This window comes from Thamnophis sirtalis, unplaced genomic scaffold (genome assembly GCF_051295495.1).
Source record: "Thamnophis sirtalis isolate CommonGarterSnake01/CBP01778 unplaced genomic scaffold, rThaSir2_p1.2 scaffold_2, whole genome shotgun sequence".
NCBI lineage: Eukaryota > Metazoa > Chordata > Lepidosauria > Squamata > Natricidae > Thamnophis > Thamnophis sirtalis.
In genome coordinates this window covers 43,675,753-43,699,630 of record NW_028261382.1, presented here as the reverse complement: position 1 = coordinate 43,699,630, position 23,878 = coordinate 43,675,753, and the positions used below count along the sequence as shown (strand labels likewise).

Here is a 23,878-nt window from a genome sequence, read left to right as displayed (position 1 = left end):
TATTTTAAAAATAAGGCAGTGGAGATGCTGAAGACTCCCGTCTCCTCTTATTTTTCCTCACAATGACAACGTTGTGAGGTGGGCTGGGTTGAGAGAGAGAGAGAGAGAGAGAGATGGACTTGCCGGAAGTTACCCACACCTAAGGAGGGACTAGAACTCCCAATCTCCTGGTGATGGGCCCAAAGTCACTCAACCGGCTTTCATGCCTAAGGAGGAACTAGAATTCCCAATCTCCTGGTGATTGACCTAAAGTTTGCCTAGCTGGCTTTCATTGCCTAAGAAGGGACTGGAACTCCCAATCTCCTGGTGATGGGCCCAAAGTTTGCCTAGCTGGCTTTCATTGCCTAAGAAGGGACTGGAACTCCCAATCTCCTGGTGATGGGCCCAAAGTTTGCCTAGCTGGCTTTCATTGCCTAAGAAGGGACTGGAACTCCCAATCTCCTGGTGATGGGCCCAAAGTTTGCCTAGCTGGCTTTCATTGCCTAAGAAGGGACTGGAACTCCCGATCTCCTGGTGATGGGCCCAAAGTCACTCAACCGGCTTTCATGCCTAAGGAGGAACTAGAACTCCCAGTCTCCTGGTGATTGAGCTAAAGTTTGCCTAGCTGGCTTTCATTGCCTAAGAAGGGACTGGAACTCCCGATCTCCTGGTGATGGGCCCAAAGTTTGCCTAGCTGGCTTTCATTGCCTAAGAAGGGACTGGAACTCCCAATCTCCTGGTGATGGGCCCAAAGTGACTCAACCGGCTTTCATGCCTAAGGAGGAACTAGAACTCCCAGTCTCCTGGTGATTGGCCCAAAGTTTACCTCGCTGGCTTTCATTGACTGAGGAGAGACTAGAACTCCCAGTCTCCTGGTGATGGGCTCAAAATCACCCAGCTGGCTTTCATGCCTAAAAAGGAACTAGAACTCCCAGTCTCCTGGTGATTGGCCCAAAGTCACCCAGCTGGCTTTCATGCCTAAAAAGGGACTAGAACTCCCAGTCTCCTGGTGATTGGCCCAAAGTCACCTAGCCAGCTTTCATGCCTAAAAAGGGACTAGAATTCCCAGTCTCCCGGTGATTGGCCCAAAGTCACCTAGCAGCTTCCATGCCTAAGGTGGTACTAGAACTCCCAGTCTCTTGGTGATTGGCCCAAAGTTCACCCAGCCAGCTTTCATTGCCTAAGGCGAAACTAGAACTCCCAGACTCCTGCTTTTTTTAGCCAATAGACCAGACTGGCTAGTTTTAGCTGATTCTTTGATCTCCCCTTTTCCCAAACTGGGGTCTGGAACTCTGCCCACCGCTACTAATTCGTGGCTTAAAGAGAGTTTTGTAGCCCGTAATCATGGTTACGTTGCATTTTTTTTTAAAACTTCGCATGGAAAAAGAGGATGCGTTTTTCTCTTGCTACACTGCAGAAATTAAGCGGGAGCCTTGGAGTTTAAGACTCGCCTAACGACGAGACCTCGTTTTGGGCACAAGCATTGAGGGGAGTCCCCCCCCCTCTGGCAAGGAGCCCACTTCCTCGGTTTTTTGACGGTTAGCGTCACACCGTCGAAAACAAACGTTCGTATGTGTGAAAATGGTCATAACTCACTTTTTAGTGCCATTATAACTTCGAACGGTCATTAAGTGAACTGTTATAACTCGAGGACTACCAGTATTGTAAAAGCAGGGGTAGGGGAGAGAAATGTACAGATAGTCCTTGACTTACAACCATTTCTTTAGCGATCCTTCGAAGTGACCTATGACCTATGTTTCACACTTACGACCATTCCAGCATCGCACAATCAAAATTCAACTGGCAATTGACTCCTATTTATGACGACTGCAGCGTCCCGGTGTGTGTGTGTGTGTGTGTGTGTGTGTGTGTGTGTGTGTGTGTGTGTGTGTGTCTTTTGATTCCCCCTTTGCAACCTTAACCGGCAAGCAAAGCCGACGGGGGAAGCCAGATTCATTTAACAACCATGCGACTAACTTAACAACCGCAGCGATTCGCTTAACAACGGTGGCGGGAAAAAAAGGTCATACCGGGGGGCAGAGCTCCCTTAACGACCGTCTCGCTTAGCCACGGAAATCGGGGGGCTGAATTGGGCAGTTGTCAGTCAAGCACTTCCAGAGTTGCCTAACTGACACCAGGGAAGAAGCACCACTCAGAAATACTCACACTTTCCTCCATGTGTATATAGTTTGAAAACCGTCCCTCCCGTCGGCCTGCCCACAACTTCTAAAGCCATCGTGGAAGGCTCTCAAAGGAAGATATTGTGGGGTCTGAAGCCCCCCCCTACCCTTTTCGCTTCCAGGTATCAAAAGAGCCGAGTTCTAATCCTGCCCAATCCCCTCTTTCTCCTAAAACGCCCCCCCCCCCCCGATGGGCAATCTTCCATATAATCCCTTTCTGCTAATCCAGCCTCGCTGTGTTTTACCTCCCCCCATCCAATAAAAAACCCCCCAGTTTTCTCCCCTAATTGATGAGCTTCCTGCCCAAACCTCCCAGGATTATGAAATTGGGAAACCTGAATCTGCAATCTTTGGATTTTAAATTCATCCCCTTTAAAGAACATTTCCATGCTCCTTCTGATTCGGCGTCCGCCCCCCTCCCCCTTTGAGCATGGGGTGGGGTGGGGAAGCCAGGCCTGAAATTAGGGGGGGGGGGTTGACTGGCCCCTCCCTTACCGACACACCACTCAACCCCCCCTCCCCGTTTTCTTTTTAAAAAGGGGCTTAAAGTTTCTGTACTGAGCCGTTTTCGGCACAAACATTAAGGGGGGAAAAATGCGCTTGGAGCATCCGCGCTACTGCAGTGATCGCACACAGAGAGCCCCGAACCATGCCGGGGAGCATGACAACTCTACGGTGGGAGATGTGGGGCCGGATTGCCGGAGATTAGCAGCCAAGGTCCATCCAACTACCCCCACATGTACAAGCGCCAGGCCAGAGCAATCTGCGGCTGGTTGAAAACCACATGGAAATCGGCAGGCACATGGGCACCGTTGCGCCAAGCGCCGAGGCCTCCCCCCCCCTCCTTCCAAAGAGCCGTTCTCTGCACATGCTCAAGAGGGACTTATTTTGCGGGGAAAGTGGCAGGCGGAGAGGCATTGCCGGGATAGGGCCTGCCCCACAGCTCTCCCCTGTGGGTAGAGATGACACAGAGCCCTTCCTTCTAGGTTCACCCTAGGAGCCCGAGACCAACCCTCCTGGCACACAGACCCATTCGATGCCAACCTGTGCCCTCCTGGCTGGAACATTACCAGGACTTTTGTGAGCATGGGGCATCCTCCTTACTAAAACCCCTCCAAAGGATATCCCGATGTAGCCCTCGACTCCATGGCTCTGCCTTACAGTTTCAAAACACTGGCTGCCACGTACAGGCGGGCACCCGTGCGCCTGGGTTTTTCTCTTCAGGAGAGTGGGACGATGCCAGCCCCCCCTTCCCTCCCCCAAAAGCTACGCGGTCCGGCACGGACTGCTTGTTTTATGTGCTATGCTGCAAACGTCCCATACCGCCTGCCGGATCGGTGGCGCCCGGGGGTGGCGCGCTGGCAGCTTCCCGCAAAGCAGGGAGGTGCCCCCACTTGAGACCCCCCAACACATGGCCCTTCCACTTCAGCTGGACCTTCCCTGGCGCACCGCGCTCGCAAAGCGTGTCCGGCGAGGCAGCTGGGCAGGGAAACGAGAATGGTTTAATTCATGATGTGGTGCCAGGCGGTGCCCTTCCCCCCCCCGCCCCTTCCTTCTGGGGGGGTGAGGGGTGGTGGGGTTGTCCTTCCTTCTCAAGCCCTGTTGCTCATCCTTAACCCGCGAAGGAGTCCAGCACACACACACACACACACACACACACACACAGAGTCTTTGGGCTCATGCAGGGGGAAGATTTCTCTTCAATTCTCTTGGCACTAGCCCGTTGTTTTGGTTGTGAGAAAGTGGTTTCTGGAGAGGGTTTGGGGGTGGGTGGGGGGAGGTAAAGGAATCATCCAATGGGAGAGCCCGATCCCAAAAATCTGCAGTGCCCCCTCCTCAAACTTCTTTCTGGGCTTTTCGGGGGGGCACCCAAAGTGTGTGACCCACATTTGGGGGGAAGGGGAGGGCAGTGAGAAGTAACACCCCCTCCCACCCCAATCTAATCACCTCTTCCATCCTTATACCTCTATTCTTGGCTGGGCCAATTTCTCTTTGGGGGGGGTGTGTTTCTCCTCTTGCCTCCCTCCCCCCACAATCCCAAAATTAACCTTCTCCTTATCTATATAGTTTCTCCGACTTCGTTTTTTCCCCGGCTGGGCAAATCCATGCAGTGTTTTAATTTCTGTTTCCTGTATAATCTCTTTTTTCCCTGTTGGCATAGGGCACCTTCTTCATCGCATCCCCCACCCCTTCATTAAAAAATTTGTAGCGTGGCTTCCCCCACCCCACCCCAAACCGCTCATCCGTCAACTTTCTCAGTCCGTTGGGAAAAGGGGGAGAGAGAGGGAGAGAGGGAGAGAGAGAGAGACAGAGAGGGAGGGAGGAAGACACCTATGAAAAGGTGAGGAACCTTTTCCCCAATTCGTCTGCCATCGCCTTTTCTCCTTCCTTCCTTCTTTCCACCACCCCGCCTGCACCTCTTATTTTTTAATTCCCTCATTTGCTTACCTGGTGATGAGCAGGAGGGAGGGGTCGTCTGGCCGCTTTCCCCCCTGCTTGGAGAATCGGTGCCAACTGCCCAGCTGTGGGGGGGGGGAGGCAGGCAAAAGCTTGAAAGACCGAAGGAGGAGGGGGGGGCGTTGCAATGAATTCTCGCTTTAGAGATGCCTGGCGCGACTAGGCTTTTATAAAGGAGCTGATCTCTTCTCTTCTCTCTCTCTCTCTCTCTTTCTTTCTCTCCCCCCCACCCTCTCTCTCCGGCTCTCCTTTCGTTCTGCTCCCCCCCACCACCACCGTTTTGCTTACAAAGCAAGAACGATCAAGCGGCGGGGCGTAGAAGCTTGAGGGGGGGGGGAGAGAAAGAGAGACCACGGCCAATGTCGGCTGGCACAGCAACCGGATTTCTGGCTCCGAAGATGCTCTTACGGGCTGCCTCGTTCGCCGCTCCACCCTGAGAGCTTGGTAAAAAAATAATAAGGGGGGGGGGCACCGTTGGTCCCTTCTGCAATACAGCGGCGGGGGGGGGCGCGGCAGGGGGGGAGGAAATCCTGCCGCTCCTAATAAACTAAGGTCTGGTGGCTTCCAAGCTTGCGTCCCCCCCCCCCCTTCTATCTCTTTTCAGGCAGGTACCACCGGATCCATCAGCCCCTCCCAGCCCCCCCCCCCGCCAGCAGACCCGGTCCGGGAAAGACGGCAGAGAGGAAAAGAGAGAAAGAGGGAGGGAGAAAGAGGAAGAATAGAGAAAGCAGGAGGCTTCCCGCATCCGCGCGGTGCTTTGAACCCGAATTGGGGGGGGGGTGTCCCGAGGGACGCGTTCGCACGACGCCTCTAACCCGGATTGGGTGGGGTGGGGGGGAGAAAACGGGGCGAGGGTCTGTCTGGTGGGTGGGCTCCGCTGGCAAATAAAACCCGGGGGGGGGAAATGGGTCGGTTGAACGACGCGCCAATGCAGGGGTGGGGGGAAAGCCTGGGCTGGGGCTAATGGGGCTTGTAGTCCTCTACCCCAACTGGCCGGGGGCTGCTGCTGGGGCTGGTAGTCCGGCCAGCCAGCCAGCCAGCCAGCCAGCCAGCTGCAGGCTTGGCTTTCGATCTGGACTTCCTACCAAGCGGGGGGGGGGGGGGAGAGGCTCGGAAACGGGCGCTCAGCCCAGCCGTCCTCGCGAGGTTGTTGTTGAGAGGGAGGGGGGGAAACGGGCTGGAGCGCTTCGAGAGGAAAAACGAGATACAAAGGCAGGGGGGGGGAGGTTCAGGAGAGGAGGGGACCCCCCCAAGTAGGAAGGGGAAGGGTTCTCCCCGACAAGAAAGGGGAGCCCCCCAACAAGGAAGGGGAGGAGGGGGCTTCCCAACAAGAAAGGGGAGGAAAGGGGAGCCCCCAACAAGGAAGGGGCGGCAGAGGGGAGCTTCGTTCACCCCCGTCTCCCCCCAAAAAGAGCCAAGATCTCTCTCAGCGCGCAGATTAGGGGGGGGGGCTGCGGAACTCCCTGCTACTCCCTTCCCCAAAGCCAGACTTCTTTTGAGCCCCCTCTCTTATCAAACCCTCCCCTTCCATCAAACGAGTGTGTGTGTGCGGGGAGAGATCAGACTGAGGCCAGTAAACAGTAACAGAGTGGGAAGGGACCTTGGAGGTCATCTAGTCCAACCCCCCTGTTCACCCAGGAGACCCGCACTAGGGATTCGAACCGCTGGCCGTTCTGATCGACGAACTCACCCATACACACACACACACACCGCGCCCCTCTTTTTCCCCTCTCCCCCACACCCCCCCAAAAACTCATCCTTTGAAGTCCCTCCGGCCGCCGCTAGGGGCCGCTTCGTGCTCCCTTCTTGCATTCAGCTCACGCAGCTTGTCAACGGTTCGCCTCCGGCTGCGGTGTCGCCCCTTCGGTGCCAAGAAGTGGGGGCTGGAAGGCGGAGGGGAAGGAGGGGGAGGACCCGGGGAGAGGGAGGGGGGGGCAACTTCGCCTTCAGCTGCACCTCCCCCTCCCTCCGTCCTCCCCCCTTTCAAATCCTAAGGACCCCTCCCCAGCGCATTGCCTCTCTTGCCCAGTTTTTGCAGCTGCAAAAAAAAAAAAAAAGAGGGGAGGGGGGAACCACGCCAAGTTGCAGAGCGACATTGAGGGGGGGAGGAAGGGGGGCACCTGTTCCCCCCCTTTCCTGGCAGCTGGGACCCCCCCCCTGCATATGTATAGGGGGCGGGGGAGGGAAAGAAACAACTGGTTCTGAAGAAGCCACTTTCCACTTTCCCATCCGGTGGGATTAAGCAGAAAACTCCTAATTGGGGAAGGGGCTTTTTTAAAGTCGGGGGGGGGCTTGGAAGAAGCCCACCGCAGGCTAGGATCTCTCTCCATCCATCAGGATTCCCACCCAGGTTGGGGGAGTGGGGGTCTCAGGGGGAATACCACCCAAAAGAAAAAAAAATCGATGAAAAAGAAGAGGGGGGGGGGAAGCTTTTTATTTTTTTCCCCGCACTCATCATCTCAAAAGCCCGTATTTCTCTTCTAATCTCTTCCCCCCCAAAAGCGGCTTTTCTCGCCCCCTCCCCAAAATAAAGCGGCGTCGGGCGCCCTCTGCTGGCCCTCCCGCGTCACTTCTCCGCCCGCCCGCCGAACTTTCCTTCTGTTCTAAGCAAGTGGCCGTTTTGAAGCTGGTTCTACTTTGGTCGGCGAGAAACGGACATTTGGCCCCAAATGTTGGCCTTTGGGGCGTCTCTAAGCGGCGGCTGTCAAAGCTGAAGGCCCCTGTGTATGTGTGGGTGTGGGTGGGTGTTTTATTTCGCTTCCCTTGGTGAGGTTTCCCCCGAAATGTTTAATAATGATTTGAGATTTGAGTTTAATAATGAGGACAAGGATAGAAATAATTATGATGAATAATAGCCATAGCATTTAGACTTATATACCGCTTCACAGTGCTTTCACGGGCCTCTCTAAGCAGAGAGTTTCTTGCACCCCAACAATCTGGGTCCTCCTTTTACCCACCTTGGAAGGACGGAAGGCTGAGTCAACTTTGGTCAGGATCGAACTGCTGACAGTGGGCAGATTTCGCCTACAGTATTGCATTCTAACCACTGGGAAGAGAAGAAAGGAAGGAAGGAAGGAAGGAAGGAAGGAAGGAAGGAAGGAAGGAAGGAAGGAAGGAAGGAAGGAAGGAAGGAAGGAAGGAAGGATCTTGAGCCAGTCAGGATCGAACTGGCAGAGTCAACCTGCAATGCTGCATTCTAATCAGAAGGAAGGAAGGAAGGAAGGAAGGAAGGAAGGAAGGAAGGAAGGAAGGAAGGAAGGAAGGAAGGAAGGACGGACTTATATACCACTTCACAGTGCTTTCACAGGCGTCTCTAAGCAGTCAGTCTCTTGCACCCCAACAATCTGGGTCCTCATTTTACCCACCTCGGAAGGACAGAAGGCTGAGTCAACTTTGGTCAGGATCGAACTGCTGACAGTGGGCAGATTTCTCCTACAATATTGCATTCTAACCACTGGGAAGAGAAGGAAGGAAGGAAGGAAGGAAGGAAGGAAGGAAGGAAGGAAGGAGGGAAGGAGGGAAGGAGGGAAGGAAGGAAGGGAGGGAGGGTCAATCTTGAGCAGGTCAGAATCGAACTCCTGGCAGAGTCAACCTGCAATGCTGCATTCTAATCAGAAGGAAGGAAGGAAGGACTTATATACCGCTTCACAGTGCTTTTACAGCCCTCTCTAAGCAGCTTACAGAGTCAGCCTCTTGCCCCACAACAATCTGGGTCCTCATTCTACCGACCTCGGAAAGACAGAAGGCTGAGTCCACTTGGAGCCTGGTGAGATTCAAACTGCCAAACTGCAGCCAGCTGGCAGTCAGCAGAAGTAGCCTGCAGTACCACGCTCTAACCACTGCGCCGCCGTGTCTCTGAAATGCAGGATTCTGGATGCAGAAATGCGAGTGAGAGGTTTTGGGGTGCGGAAATGCAAGAGGGGTTTTAGGGTGGAAAAAATGCGAGAGAGGTTTTAAGATGCAGGTGACAGCGAAGGAGAAATGCTTGGGACTTGAATTCCAGATGGTGGCTTGTTAAGTTAGAGGCAGGTAGTCCTCGATTTATGACCATACAGGTCAGCTATAACTACCTAGCTACAGATTGTACAGCCATTGGTCAGGAATGCTACGGGGGTCTCCTGCTTGAACAGGGGGTTGGGCTAGAAGACCTCCAAGGTCCCGTCTAACTCTGCTATGTTGTTATCCCCCTTATCTACAACTCTCCTCTAATTTGAACCCGGTTCCTTGAGTTCTGGGGCGAGGTGGAGGTGACCACTGGCAGTTGGGAATCACTAACCTGCCCACCGGAGGCTCTGGACCAGCGTTTTGTTCGTCCCGGTTCCTGGGGGGCAGCAGAGATGTCCGTCAGCATCCAGGACGACTGGACCAGACAACTGAGGCAGACAAGGGTTTATTACAGGAAGTAGCGAAGGGCGGATCTCTTTGGACAGAGAAGCCGCAGACTGGAAACAGGACTCAGGGAGTCGGTTTTGCAATCAAAACTTCTCCAGTTGAAAAACAGCTCCACTTTCTCACTAAAATGAATTTATTCTCTTCTCTTCTGTACTCTATTCTATTCTATTTCTTATTCTATTCTATTCTATTCTACTATTCTATATTTTACTCTATTCCTTATTCTATTCTATTCCTTATTCTGTTCTATTCTTCTATTTCATTCTATTCTATTCCTTATTCTATTCCATTCTATTCCTTATTCTATTCTATTCTTCTATTCTATTCCTTATTCTGTTCTATTCTATTCCTATTCCTATTCTATTCATTATTCTATTATATTCTTCTATTTTATTCATTCCTTATTCTATTCCTTATTCTATTCTATTCTTCTATTCTATTCCTTATTCTGTTCTATTCCTATTCTATTCCCTATTCTATTCTATTCTATTCCTTATTCTATTCCTTGTTCTAGTCCTTATTCTATTCTTATTCTATATTTTACTGTATTCCTTATTCTATTCTATTCCTTATTCTATTCTTCTATTCCACTCTAGTCCTTATTCCATTCTATTCCTTATTCTAGTCCTTATTCTATTCTATTCTACTATTCCTTATTCTATTCTATTCCTTATTCTATTCTATTCCTTATTCTATTCTTATATTCTAGTCCTTATTCCATTCTATTCATTATTCTATTCTATTCCTATTTTATTCCTTATTCTATTCTATTCCTTATTCTATTCTTATATTCTAGTCCTTATTCCATTCTATTCATTATTCTATTCTATTCCTATTTTATTCCTTATTCTATTCCTTATTCCATTCTATTCCTTATTCTGTTCTATTCTATTCTATTCCTATTCTGTTCCTTATTCTATTCTATTCCTTATTCTATTCCATTCCATTCCATTCTACTCTACTCCATTCCATTCTTCTGAAAAAAGTGACTTACAACCATTACAGCACTCACATACATGATCGGAATTCATGTGTTTGGCAACTGGCATGTATGACGGTTGCAATATCGGGGGGGGGGAGGGAGGGTGTCACGTGGCCATCTGCAAACTTCCCAGGTGGCTTCTGCCAAGCGTCATCATCATCGAGGGAAGGTGAGGAGTCGCTTAACAACTGTGTGATTTTAACAACGGCAGCGACCGGGCTTAACAGCTGCGGCCGAAAGGTCGTAAAACGGGGCGCAACTGGCTTATCAACTGCCTCACTTAGCAACAGAAATTTCAGAGTCAATTGTGGTTGTAAGTCAAGGACTACCTATATACGTAATAAATAAAAAAATGACAGGTGTCAATCAGGCTCAAGGTCAGGTTTGACAACAGCCCAGTGTAGAATTTAATATATTTGCAGGTGCAAAAAAGGTAACAGTTGAAGGCAGGAGCCACAATCCGATTGGCTTGATTCGGAGGTGGGTGTGTTTGTCTCGGTAGGCTGACTACAAAGCTCATGTTGCCCCACCCAGGGCTGGCTGGGAACGATGGGAACTCGAATTTTCAGTCCACCTGAGAAATTAAGCTTTCTTTCTCTGTCTCACACTCTCTTTCTCTCTCTCTTTCTTTTTTCTTTCTGTCACACGCTCTTTCTCTCTTTCTCCTTTTTCTCTCTCATGCACTTTTTTCTCTTTCTCTCTTTCTCTGTCACGTGCTCTCTTTCTTTCTCTCATGCACTCTTTCTTTTTTCTTCCTTCTTTTTCCTTTCTTTATTTCTCTTGTCACACGCTTTCTCTCCTCTTTCTCTCCCTCTTTCTCTCATGCACTCTTTCTCTTTTTCTGTCTTCCTTCTTTTCTCTCTCTTTCTTTCTGTCACACGCTCTCTCTTTCTCTTTCATGTTGTATTTCTTCTTTCTTTCTCTGTCACACATCCTTTTTCTCCTCTTTCTCTCATGCGCTCTTTCTCTTTTTCTCTTCCTTCTTTTCTCTCACTTTCTCTCTGCCACACGCTCTGTTTCTCTTTCATGTTGTATTTCTTCTTTCTTTCTTTCTTTCTCTGTCACACATCCTTTTTCTCCTCTTTTTCTCTCATTCACTCTTTCTCTTTTTCCTGTCTTCCTTCTTTTCTCTCTCTCTTTCTGTCACACGCTCTCTCTTTCTTTTTCATGTTGTATTTCTTCTTTCTTTCTTTCTTTCTGTCACACATCCTTTTTCTCCTCTTTCTCTCTCTTTTACCCTCTCTTTCTCTCATGCGCTCTTTCTCTTTTTCTGTCTTCCTTCTTTTCTCTCTCTTTCTCTCTGCCACACGCTCTGTTTCTCTTTCATGTTGTATTTCTTCTTTCTTTCTTTCTCTGTCACACATCCTTTTTCTCCTCTTTTTCTCTCATGCACTCTTTCTCTTTTTCCTGTCTTCCTTCTTTTCTCTCTCTCTTTCTGTCACACGCTCTCTCTTTCTTTTTCATGTTGTATTTCTTCTTTCTTTCTTTCTGTCACACATCCTTTTTCTCCTCTTTCTCTCTCTTTTACTCTCTCTTTCTCTCATGCGCTCTTTCTCTTTTTCTGTCTTCCTTCTTTTCTCTCTCTTTCTCTCTGCCACACGCTCTGTTTCTCTTTCATGTTGTATTTCTTCTTTCTTTCTCTGTCACACATCCTTTTTCTCCTCTTTCTCTCTCTCTTTCTCTCATGCGCTTTCCCTTTTTCTGTCTTCCATTTCTCTCTCTCTCTCTCTTTCTGTCACACGCTCTCTCTCTTTCATGTTGTATTTCTTCTTTCTTTCTTTCTCTGTCACACATCCTTTTTCTCCTTTTTCTCTCATGCACTCTTTCCCTTTTCCTTTCTTCCTTCTTTTCTCTCTCTCTCTCTCTCTCTCTCTTTTTAAATTCCTTTTCCCGGGTTCTCCTTCTCTTCCTCTAGTCCCGATTGGGCGGCAGCCCCGCCTATCACCCGGCCTCTGGTCCCGCCTCTTCTCCGTGTGGATCGACCATGCAGCCAACAGCGCCTGCCCTTCCTGAGTCTTGGTAAGCCGGGGGGGGGGGAGAGGGCGCGGGGGAGGGTCTTCTCGTCCCCCTTTGCAAACTAGGGGGGGGGGAAGAGGGAGGGTAGCAAGTTTGCAAAAAAACCCACCAAAACCCCGCCAAGGCCCATTGGGGTTTAAAGCTGGCTTAAACCAGGCTTGCTAGCTAAGCCATGTTTAGGATTGCATGCTAAATCCAAAGTACCTTAAAGTGGGGGTCCTCCGAGATGCAAAAGGGCGCCCCCAAAGGGGGACTTTGGAACGTGGCCCCTGCCCCTTGCCTAATGCAAGACTCCCCCCCTCCCAATTTGGGGGTCGTAAAGCAGGACCTTTTGCGGGCCCGTGCAACGCCCCCTCCCCTCTTTGCTGTTATGGTGGGGGGGTCGTCCGAGGAAGCCCACCCACCCCCCAAAAAAGCTTGCAGCTTTTTCTCTTTGAAAAGAGGCTGCTGGGAGGGATGCAGTAGCAACGACCAACCGCCAGAGGGACTATTCAACCTGAAGGGTGCAGTGACGCAAAGGAGCCGCTAGAGGGCGTCCCACTTGCTCTCCCGTTGGAATGTGGGGAGGGGGGGGCTTGGGGGGCTCCTCCGCAGCCCCTCAACCCCATTAAAGCCCAAGTGACTTAGAGATTTGGCTTCACCCCCTCCTGTCCCGGAGTCCAGTTCTGCAAAAAGTTAACCTCCAAACCTGGTCCCTGCTTGGATGGGGCACCACCAGGAGATCCCATTTACACCTCTACTTACAACCACGCTCAAAAAATCCCCTTAAGACGGTGGTTAGGTGAGCATGGCTCCCATTTTACGACCTCGCTTTGCCCCGGTGGCGGAGTGAACCCCAGCACCCGTTCCGCGTTAGCGACACGGACGTTAAGCGAGTCTGGCTTCCCCGTTTGACTTGGCTTGCTGGAAGGTCGCCAAAGGGGATCCCGTGAGCCCCGGGATGCTGCGACCGTCATAAACCCGAGTCAGTTGCCAAGAGTCTCAATTTGGTCATGTGTGACAAATGGCCATAAGTCACTTTTTTCCGGTGTAACTTTGGTCATTAAATGGACCATTGTACACCGAGGGCTACCCTGTGCAGAGAGCCGAGGACTAAGTACGGGCCTGTGTCGGCTAGCAGAGACAAGTACCCAAGAGCCGAGGTGGCGCAGTGGTTAGAGGGCGGTACTGCAGGCGACTTTCTACTGCCTGCCGGCTGCCTGCAATTTCACAGTTCGATCCTGACTGGCTCAAGGTTGACTCAGCCTTCCGAGGTAGGTCAAATGAGGACCCAGATTGTTGGGGGCAAGAGGCTAACTCTGTAAACCGCTTAGAGACGGCTGTAAAAGCACAAAGAAGCGGTATATAAGACTAAGTGCTATTGTTAACTCTGCCCACTGCCAGGAGTTCGAATCTCACCAGGCTCAAGGTTGATTCAGCCTTCCGTCCTCCTGATGTGGGTAAAATGAGGACCCGGATTGTTGGGGGCAAAAGGTTGACTCTTAAGTCTTAAGTGCTATTGCTATATCCAATTCTGCTCCTTTTAGGGTCCCAGAACGGACCGTGCGGTTAAACACCGGCGCCCCCATGCCACTTCTGGGCCTTGGCACCTACCGCCTTAAGGGGGACGAGGCCGTGCGTGCTAGCCTGGATGCAGCTCTGGCGAACGGCTACCGCTTGGTGGATACGGCCGCCGTCTACGGCAATGAAGCCGCGCTCGGACGAGCCCTTAAGGATTTGCTACCTCGCCATGGTCTCGCCCGCGAGGACGTGTTTCTAACCAGCAAGCTGAGCCCGAGAGACCACGGAGAGGAATCTGCCTACGCGGCTTGCCTTCGTACCTTACAAGACCTAGATTGCGGTTACCTGGATCTCTACCTGATCCATTGGCCGGGGACTCAAGGCCGGCCTCAGGACGACGCCGGCAACCCGGAGCGTCGGCTGCAGAGCTGGCGCGCCCTGGAGAGGCTGCACGACGCCGGGAAGCTCCGAGCGATCGGCGTTTCCAACTACACCGTCCAGCACCTTCAGGAACTGCTGGCCAACTGCAGGGTGATGCCCGCCGTATTGCAAGTGGAATTCCACCCCGAACTCGGGCAGACGGAGCTGCTGGAATTCTGCACCCGGAACGACATCCATTTGCAAGCTTATTCCTCGCTGGGAACTGGTCCGTTGGTAGAGCATGCTGTAGTAAGGGCCGTCGCCCAGCGGCACGGTCGCACGCCCGCCCAGGTATTGCTCCGTTGGGCTCTGCACCAAGGTGTCAGTGTGATTCCCAAGTCGGCGTCTCCGGGCCGCGTGGCTGAAAACGGCCAGCTGTGGTCGTGGGACTTGAGCCAAGCCGACGTGGAAGAGCTACGACGCCTGGATTGTGGGAAACGGTATTGCTGGGACCCCACCAGCGTGGTGTAAGAGCAGGCAAGGTTCTGACTGAGGCTTCCCGAGAGCACGAAGCAACTCCTTGTCCCGACAAAACCCCCTTTTATTAACTGACTGTGAATTCTGCTCATTCCCATCCAGCAAAGTCGTTCGAGGGAGGATTTATGGTCACAGACCTCATCTGGCTTGGAGAGCTGCCAGGCCGATCTCTGCAAAAGTTGGCCAGGAGTCTTGGAGAGTCACAAACCAATTAAATGAATTAATGGTCTCCTGCAAGCTCCACTCCCCTTTCGCTCCTCTTTTATTTCCTCTGGGCGGGGCCATTCATCGTCCACCTGTGGCCTTCCTCCCAAGTCGACCCCTGTTCTTTAGCTCTTCCCTTCGTCTGGCAACTCTGCGCATGCGCACACTGGGAACAGGCTCCAGCTGTTCTGCCTCACTGATGTCTGACTCCGAAGGCAGCTGATAACTGTCAGACGGCCCTGGCCCCCTCTCTGCCTCCGACACAGAGCCTTCCCCAGAGTCCAGGACTGGCCCAGGTTCCTCCCCAACCCTCCTCACTCTCCGAATCAACTGCCAGCTCTACTTGCGGGCCCCATCAGGCACAGATTCTTCCAGCTGAAACCGGGATCCTTCCAACTCTTGAGAAGGTCATCCCCTTCGTGAAGTCGATTTCCTATTTCGACGTTTGTCGTCTCTGTGAGGTGCCAATGCCGGTTGCTAATTGTTGGTTTAGCGCCTTAACCCAACTGAGTCACTTATGGCTGACTCAACCCTAAATTATCCAGGAATGTCAGGCTATTTTAATCGCTCGTTGGGGTGTGTGTGTGTGTGTGTGTGTGTGTGTGAGATCCGAGCCTCTCACTCAGCTGCGAGGTCGCGGGGTGAAGAAACGGGTACCAGGCCAATGAGAAGCCAGAAAAAAAAAACTTTATATACAATTTTCCCCCCTTTTAGGAATTAAGACAAATAAACGGCAACGATACAGAGAGTGAAGGCGAGAAGAAAATCCAGGGCTGTTTTTTTCTTCTTTTTTTGCTTTGTTAAAAAACGGGTGTTCGACTTGATTTTCTGGGAGAGGACGGGGACCCTGGAAAATTAGGGGGGTTGGATATTGGGGAAGGGGGAAAAAAACCCCAAATTTAATCAAGGGTTAAATGGGCAGAGGGTCAAAATCTGGACAGTGCCATAATGTCAGATCCGGAGTAAACATCTTTTAGGTGGCATAAAAAGTGGAAGTGTCAGGGAACGAACTCGCCCCCCCGGAATGATTTTTGGGAGACCACGGAGGAAAAAGTGTATGGTGGAAACCCCACCAAGTTTCTCCTCTCCTCTCCACCCCCCCCCCATCCCCCCAACAGGTAGCAGCAACGCCCGGTTAAGAACCGGAAGGTCCATTTTCCGGGCAACTTCGGCGCCACCACGACCGCAGAGTGTCCTTCCAGCTGGGTGGGTGGTCCATGCGGGAACAGGTCCCGGCGCTTTTCGGGCGCGGAAGCTTCTGGAAAAAAAGAGGGGAGAAAGGACGGGGTGACGCAACAGTGGATCGAGACGCTATACCCGTGATGGCGTGCGTGCCATGCCAGCTGCTCTTCTGTTTCTTGCTGCGTGGTCTTTGTGTGCACTAGAAACTCAAAAGACCAGCTGGCTGGTGCGCGCATGCTCCGGTATGCGCAAAGACCAACTGGCTGGTCCGTATGCGCGTACCGCAAACCCAGACACCAGGTGGCCAGCGTGCGCATGCTCCAGTGTGCGCGAAGGCGAGCTGTAAAGATAAGGATTGCTTGGCGTTTTGCAATCCCCTCCACACTGCACCAGCCTTATTACCTGGAGGGCGCCGTGAAATTCATCGCTCATCCTGCGTAATTCTCGGCCGTATCGCTGCGCGGCCCACAAGATGGGAGGGGCGGAGCGGGAGCGGGCCCGGAATGTCCCCACCTCATCGGAGGTCTCCGAATCGAGTTGGTCAGACCCAATGCGGCGTCTCAGTTCTAGAGAGTAAAGAAATCTTAAGTTAAAGAAAGGAAAGGAAAAGATTCCCCTCGCACATATCTCCTAGCCGTTCCCGACTCCAGGGGGCGGTGCCCATCTCCGTTTCAAAGCCGAAGAGCCAGCGCTGTCCGAAGACGTCTCCGGGGTCATGTGGCTGGCATGACTCAACGCCGAAGGCGCCCGGAACGCTGTTCCCTTCTCACCAAAGGTGGTTCCTATTTTCCTACTTGCATTTTTTACGGGCTTTCGAACGGCTAGGTTGGCAGAAGCTGAGACAAGAAACGGGGAGCTCACTCCATTACGTGGCGCTAGGGATTCAAACCGCTGAACTGTCGACCTTTCTGATCGACAAGCTCAGCGTCTTAGCCCCTGAGCCACAGCATCCCCAAAAGAAAGTACAACGTGCTAACATATTCAGAGAGAGGTCCTCAACTTAATGACCGCAACGGAGGCCAGTAGTTCCGTTGCTAAGCAAGGCGGTTGTTAAACCATCACACCTGGTTTTGCAGCCGCCGCCTTCCTGTCGTCGTTAAGCGTACCACTGCAGTTGTTCCGTGGCTCACAACAGGGGCTTCGCCCATCGACCTTGTTGGAAATTGATCGACAAGTCGCGAAGGGCCAATCACATACCCCAGAGACTCTGCAACTTTCATAAACACAGGGCTAAGCGCTTGGATTTTGATCACGTGACTGAGGGAATTCTGCCACAGTCGTCATTGTGAGGACCGGTCATAAGGTACCTCCCCCCCCCCCCAACCCCAAGCGCTGTTGTAACATCAACAAAGGGAGAATATTTGTAGCTTGGGGTTGAAATGAGGGCTCCTCAGTTGCTCTCTGAGCTGGCTTGTTTTCTTGCGGACGTCTCATGACCCAATTAGGTAACATCATCAGTGCTAGAAGGGAGAGAGAGCAAACCTCTCTTCCCTTCATTCAGCACTGATGAAGTTACCTTTCCCACCAAAATTAATTTAGCCTATTCTGTTCTCTATTCTAAATCTGTTCTATTCTGTATTCTATTAGCCTATTCTTATTCCTATCTTTTTCTTTTTCTATTTCTATTCTAACTTTATTCTCTCTTCTATTCCATTCTATATTCTATTCTCCATTCTATTTTCTCTATTCTATTCTGTATTCTCTTCTCTTTTCTATTCTCTTTTTTATTCTTTTTTCTATTCTATTCATTCTATTTTCTATTCTGTTCATTTTCTATTTTCTATTCTATTTTCTATTCTATTCATACTATTTTCTGTTCTCTATTCCATTTTCTATTCTATTTTTCTATTCTATTTCTAGTTTATTTTCTATTTTCTATTCTATTCTATTTTCTATTCTATTCTATTTTCTATTCTATTCTATTTTCTCTATTCTCTATTCTTTCTATATTCTATTCTATAGTCTATTTTCTATTCTCCATTCTATTCTATTTTCTATTGTGTTCTATTCTCTATTCTGTTATATTTTCTGTTCTATTCATTCTATTTTCTTTGTATTTTCTATTCTCTATTCAATTTTTGATTCTATTCTCTATTCTATTTTCTATTCTATTCTATATTCTGTTCTATTTTCTATTCTATTTTCTATTCTATTCATTCTATTTTCTATTCTATTCCATTCTCTATTCTTTCTCTATTCTATTCTATTCTCTAGTCTATTTTCTATCCTCCATTCTATTCTATTTTCTGTTCTATTCTCTATTCTGTTATATTTTCAATTCTATTCATTCTATTTTCTATTGTATTTTCTATTCTCTATTCAATTTTCGATTCTATTCTCTATTCTATTTTCTATTCTATATTCTGTTATATTTTCTATTCTATTCATTTTCTATTCTCTATTCTGTTCTCTATTCTGTTCTATTTTCTGTTCTATTTTCTATTCTATTCCATTCTTTTGTTTGCTTGAGTTGATAGTTCCTTGATTGTCCCACCAACATGACAACCCACTTGTATATAAAACCCCTCTCCCTTCCAGCACTGATGATGTTACCTAGTTCGGCCATGAAACATCTGCAAGAAAACCACCAAGCTCAGAGAGCACCGAGGAAGCCCTCCTTAGCCGTCACTAAATGAACGGTCGTAAGTCAAGGATAACTGGTCGAGGCCATCATATGATATGACAGGGATTTCCTTTGATGGAGTCCAGAGTGTGTGGATTTAAGATCGCAGCTGAACAGGGCGAGGTCCCGGTGGTACGCTCAGCTGAACAAGAACAATTTTCACGTCACTTAAATGGGCTTTAAGTTCGTCGGAAGACGCGGCATATCAATTTTGACAGCAGCGACATTCAGTATGTTTTCAACCGCCCGGCTCAGATTTTGGATAAAACAACCTTCTTATAAGGAAGGCAGCTTTTTTGGGGAGGGGGGGCACAGACAAGAAACCCCCCAATTCTTGTCCAGCAACCTTAAAATTAGCCCGAGCCAAAATTAAAGCAATAGCAATAGCAATAGCAGTAGACTTATATACCGCTTCATAGGCCTTTCAGGCCTCTCTAAGCGGTTTACAGAGTCAGCATATCGCCCCAACAACAATCCGGGTCCTCATTTTACCCACCTCGGAAGGATGGAAGGCTGAGTCAACCTTGAGCCGGTGAGATTTGAACCGCTGATCTAGCAGTAGCCTGCAGTGCTGCATTTAACCACTGCGCCACCTTGGCTCTAGGATGCGGTGGCTCAGTGGCTAAGACACTAAGCTTGTCGATCAGAAAGGTTGGGAGTTTGGCGGTTCGAATCCCCAGCGTTGCGTAACGGAGCGAGCTCCCGTTGCTTGTCCCAGCTTCTGCCAACCTAGCAGTTCGAAAGCAGGTAAAAAATGCAAGTAGAAAAATAGGAGCCACCTTTGGTGGGAAGGGAACGGCGTTCCGTGCGCCTTCGGTGTTGAGTCGTGCCGGCCACATGACCACGGAGACGTCTTCAGACAGCGCTGGCTCTTCGGCTTTGAAACGGAGGTGAGCAGGGCCCCCTAGAGTCAGGAACGACTAGCATAGATGTGCAAGGGGAATCTTTACCTTTAAAAATTAAAGCACAGATCACGCACAGTCACCAGCTCTTGACTTCTGGCTGTTCGTTCAGCAAACCGTTCAAAGTTACAACGCTGCTGAAAAAGCGACGGCCAGTCCTCGCCTTTAACGACCCGTCGCCTCATCTCCCTACGAAAACTCAAATGCCGGACAACTTGGCCTGCAATTTACGACGGCTGCAACATTTGTGCGACCTTCTCACCCGGCTTTTGACGAGGAGGGGGGGTGGGGAGCTGGATTTGATTTACGGCCGCAAAGGATCGCTTAACGGCCAAGATTGTAAAACGGAGTGGGGAGGTGACACGCTGGCTCGCTTAATTGACCGCATCGCTTAGCGGCGGACGTTCCGATCCCAATTGGTCGTAAGTCGAGAAGTGCTTGCATCTGAGCTTTTCAAACTTCCCCTGCACTACCCCTGCAGGGGTTCGCGCCGCGTGCGAAGCGATCACACCGCGGTTTAATAGAGAGGCCAGGATAAAGCAAACCAGGGTTTAACCAGGGTAGTTTTGTCACGTGGCTGGGTTAAAAAAAATCCACTTGAGAACTGAGAAATTGGGGAAATAGTAAGCTGGGAGGAAGGCTCCACCATTCCCTCTCACCTGGGTTCTCATGGGACGGGCTGTTCAGGTCCTTGGCCCCGCCGACACTCGGCTTCAGATCCGGGGGATCCTTTTCGTTGGTGGAGAAAGTTTCATCTTGAGATTCGGAAATATGGAACATGGTCAGGGGGCTGGCATCGCCCCTGCCTCGTGACCCCGTGTTTTCCAGAAGGCTAGAGAGGTAGTAGTGGGCTGCCTGTGCGGGGAAGAGAGCGAGGGAAGGAAAGAAGAAGGGGAGGAAGGGAAATCGGAGAAGGGGAGGGAGAAGGAAAAGGAGAGGAATAGGGAGGGAGGGAGGGAAGAAGAAAGGGAAGGGGGAAGGAAGGAAGGGAAATTGGAGAAGGGAAGGGAGGAAGGAAAAGGAGAGGAATAGGGAGGGAGGGAGGGAAAGAAGAAAGGAAGGGGGAGGGAAGGAAGGGAAATCGGAGAAGGGGAGGGAGGAAGGAAAAGGAGAGGAATAGGGAGGGAGGGAGGGAGGGAAAGAAGAAAGGGAAGGGGGAGGGAAGGAAGGAAATTGGAGAAGGAAAGGGAGGAAAGAAAAGGATAGAAATAGGGAGGGAGGGAAAGAAGAAAGGGAAGGGGGAGGGAAGGGAAATTGGAGAAGAGAAGGGAGGAAGGAAAAGGAGAGGAATAGGGAGGGGGGGAAGGAAAGTGAATTAGATGGGAAGAGGGGGAGGAGGGAGGAAAATTGGAGGAGGAGGAAAGAAAAGGAGAGAAATAGGGAAGGAAGGAAAATTGGAGAAGGAAGGAAAAAGGGTAGAAAGAGGGAGGGAGGGAAAGAAGAAAGGGAAGGGGGAAGGAAGGAAAGGGAAATTGGAGAAGGGAAGGAGGAAGGAAAAGGGGAGGAATAGGGAGGGGGGAAAGGAAAGTGAATTAGATGGGAAGAGGGGGAGGAAAATTGGAGGAGGAGGAAAGAAAAGGAGAGAAATAGGGAGGAAGGGAAGAGAGAAGGGAAGGGAGAAGGAAAGAAAAAGAGAAATAGGGAGGGAAGGAAGGAAAATTGGAGGAAGGGAGGAAAGAAAAGGATAGAAAGAGGGAGGGAGGGAAAGAAGAAAGGGAAGGGGGAGGAAGGAAGGAAGGAAAATTGGAGGAAGGGAGGAAAGAATAGAAATAGGGAGGAAAAGAAGAAAGGGAAGAGGGAGGGAAGGAAGGAAAATTGGAGAAGGAAGGGAGGAAAGAAAAGGATAGAAAGAGGGAGGGAGGAAAGAAGAAAGGGAAGGGGGGGAGGGAAGGAAGGAAAATTGGAGAAGGGAAGGGAGGAAGGAAAAAGAGGAATAGGGAGGGGGGAAGGAAAGTGAAAGATGGGAAGGGCAAGAGGAGGGAGGGAGGAAAATTGGAGGAGGAGGAAAGAAGGAGAGACATAGTGAGGAAAGGAAGGAAGAAGGAAGGGAGAAGGAAAGAAATAGGGAGGGAGGGAAAGAGGGAACGGGGAGGGAAGGAAGGAGAATTGGAGAAGGGAAGGGAGGAAGGAAAAGGAGAGGAATAGGGAGAGGGAAGAAGGAAGGTGAATTAGAGGGGAAGGGAAGGAGGAGGAGGGAGGAAAATTGGAGAGGAAGGAGGGAGAAAGAAAAAGAGAGAATAGGGAAGAAAAGGAAGGTGGATTGAGGAAAAGGGGAAAAAAGGGAAAGGGAAGGAAGAATGGAGAAAGGGAGAGAAAAAAAGGAGGAAGGAAAAGGAGAGAAATTTATATTTCATATTTACATGTGTAGGTGTATACTAAATTAATTAAATATATCTATTACGCCACCGTCTCACTATCCAAACTGACTCCAGCGATCAAAAGCCAACTAAAATTCCACCGTGAGCAATTTCAACCAAACTTGGTACGCAGTTGACTTACTCTCTGGAGACAAATACTGTGGGAGTAAGGCACCCCTAACCCGCCTCGGGGTGTGTGTTCTGTTAAGATACAGCCTGTTGTGCCTTCAAATGGCTTCTACTGTACAGCACAGTGGAGTTGCCATGGTAACGGCTTCACGGTACTCCACAAGGGGGCTCCCTCTGGTAAGGGAGGGGAACATTAGAAATTATGTTTGGTCCGGACATTTTCACACACACCCCTATAAATAAATACCCGGGCAACGTCGAGTTATCGGCTAGTAACTATCAAAATAAAACACACAAACACACTGCATGATACTTGGAGCGCTGACACACACATCCTTCCCATTCTATACAACTGAACCGAAGGCCTCTGATACTGGCATTCATACTACACTAATTCGGTAGAATACGTAACTTGTGTGAACCCAACTTCCGGGGGAAGAATGCTAGGATTTCAACCGAAAGGGGTGAGTTACACACCAGGAAATATTGTCCAGCTCAAAACTTCACAATTCTGACTCACAAGAGGAGTCAGCTCACGAATCACGTCTATATATTATTACTCACTTCGACAAACAACTTGCAAAATAAATCAGATTTCAAAAGCCTTTGGCTACCCGGAGGATTCCGGGCAAGCCCCCTACCGACCCCTTGGCTGGCACCCCGATTCCCTCCCTTGTCTCCTTTGCCCCATCTGTTCCATTCCCTGCCATTCTTTTTAATCCAGTGGCAGGGAGTTCCGCAAGCACATCGGAAAAAAGCCTTTTTTTCGCCCCCACCTTTCCTCTCCCCTGCAGAGCTGGGCAACCCCCTCCCTTCCATCCACCACAGCTTAAGCCCCCCCCCTGAGATTCGTGCTGCAAGATTGCAGATGGAAGCCCCCTCCCCATCCTCTTTTTTTTGCAAATCCCCAAGCCCATGTCTTATACGCCCGCCGCTTTCCCTTCCTGCCCACCCACCCATATTTTCCAAATTGCAAAGAGGGAGGGGGCCCATTGCCACCTGCAAAGAGCCCCCTCCCCATCCAGACCCCCACCATTCTAGGGGATGCATAGCTGTGTGTGTCCCCCTCCCCAGATTTTCCTTCCCCCCTGCCCAGATTGGGGAGGGGGATGCCAATGTGTGTGTCCCCTCCCCAGATTTTCCTTCCCCCCCTGCCCAGATTGGGGAGGGGGATGCCAATGTGTGTGTCCCCCTCCCCAGATTTTCCTTCCCCCTCTGCCCAGATTGGGGAGAGGGATGCAAATGTGTGTGTCCCCCTCCCCAGATTTTCCTCACCCCTGCCCAGATTGGGGAGGGGGATGCAAATGTGTGTCCCCCCCTCCCCAGGTTTCCCCCCCGCCCAGATTGGGGAGGGGGATGCCAATGTGTGTGTCCCCCCTCCCCAGATTTTCCTCCCCCCCTGCCCCAGATTGGGGAGGGGGATGCCAATGTGTGTGTCCCCTCCCCAGATTTTCCTCCCCCCCTGCCCAGATTGGGGAGGGGGATGCCAATGTATGTGTCCCCCTCCCCAGATTTTCCTCCCCCCCCTGCCCAGATTGGGGAGGGGATGCCAATGTGTGTGTCCCCCTCCCCAGATTTTCCTCCCCCCCTGCCCAGATTGGGGAGGGGGATGCCAATGTGTGTGTCCCCCTCCCCAGGTTTCCCCCCCTGCCCAGATTGGGAGGGGGATGCCAATGCCAGGTTCCCCCCCCCCGCCCAGATTGGGGAGGGGGGATGCAAATGTGTGTCCCCCTCCCCAGATTTTCCTCCCCCCCTGCCCAGATTGGGGAGGGGGATGCCAATGTGTGTGTCCCCCTCCGCAGGTTCCCCCCCCCCCGCCCAGATTGGGGAGGGGGATTGCAGCCCACCCACCCAGCATTAAATCCGGCTCCTCCTGCCTTAAACACCCCCCACCCCCGGCCCCCTCCCCGGGGCTGCCCCGATGCGCTCACCTGCGGACGGAGAGCTGCCTTCTCTGCGCCCTTCCTCCTGTTTACCGCCAGCCGCCAGCCAGCCGCAGTCGCCAAGGCGATAAAGAACTGCCACCGGCGGGGGCCAATCGGGAGCCGCCACGTCAGAGGGAGGGGGCGGAGAGGAGG

General features: G+C 50.9%; 2 protein-coding genes across 3 annotated transcripts; one reads left to right on the top strand and one right to left on the bottom strand.

Annotated features, from left to right (window-relative positions):
- The first annotated feature begins 13,537 nt into the window (after nt 1–13,537).
- On the top strand, nt 13,538–14,622 carry LOC106540303 (uncharacterized). The gene has a single exon (XM_014055378.2). It carries the CDS (start codon nt 13,573–13,575, stop codon nt 14,395–14,397), a length of 825 nt encoding a protein of 274 aa, XP_013910853.2. The 5' UTR covers nt 13,538–13,572; the 3' UTR covers nt 14,398–14,622.
- Nucleotides 14,623–15,272: 650 nt separating this feature from the next.
- On the bottom strand, nt 15,273–23,837 carry BAD (BCL2 associated agonist of cell death). Of its 2 annotated transcripts, none has more exons than XM_087705225.1 (4): nt 23,732–23,837; nt 19,974–20,169; nt 16,192–16,355; nt 15,273–15,862 (listed from the first exon to the last, which is right to left on the bottom strand). In XM_087705225.1, the coding sequence occupies exons 2-4, from the start codon at nt 20,092–20,094 to the stop codon at nt 15,743–15,745; spliced, it is 405 nt and encodes a 134-aa protein (XP_087561351.1). In that variant the 5' UTR covers nt 20,095–20,169; nt 23,732–23,837; the 3' UTR covers nt 15,273–15,742. The 2 variants fall into 2 exon arrangements, with proteins under 2 accessions (XP_087561351.1, XP_087561350.1); XM_087705224.1 differs by having other exon boundaries at nt 15,273–15,865; nt 23,732–23,835.
- Between the last annotated feature and the right edge of the window lie 41 nt (nt 23,838–23,878).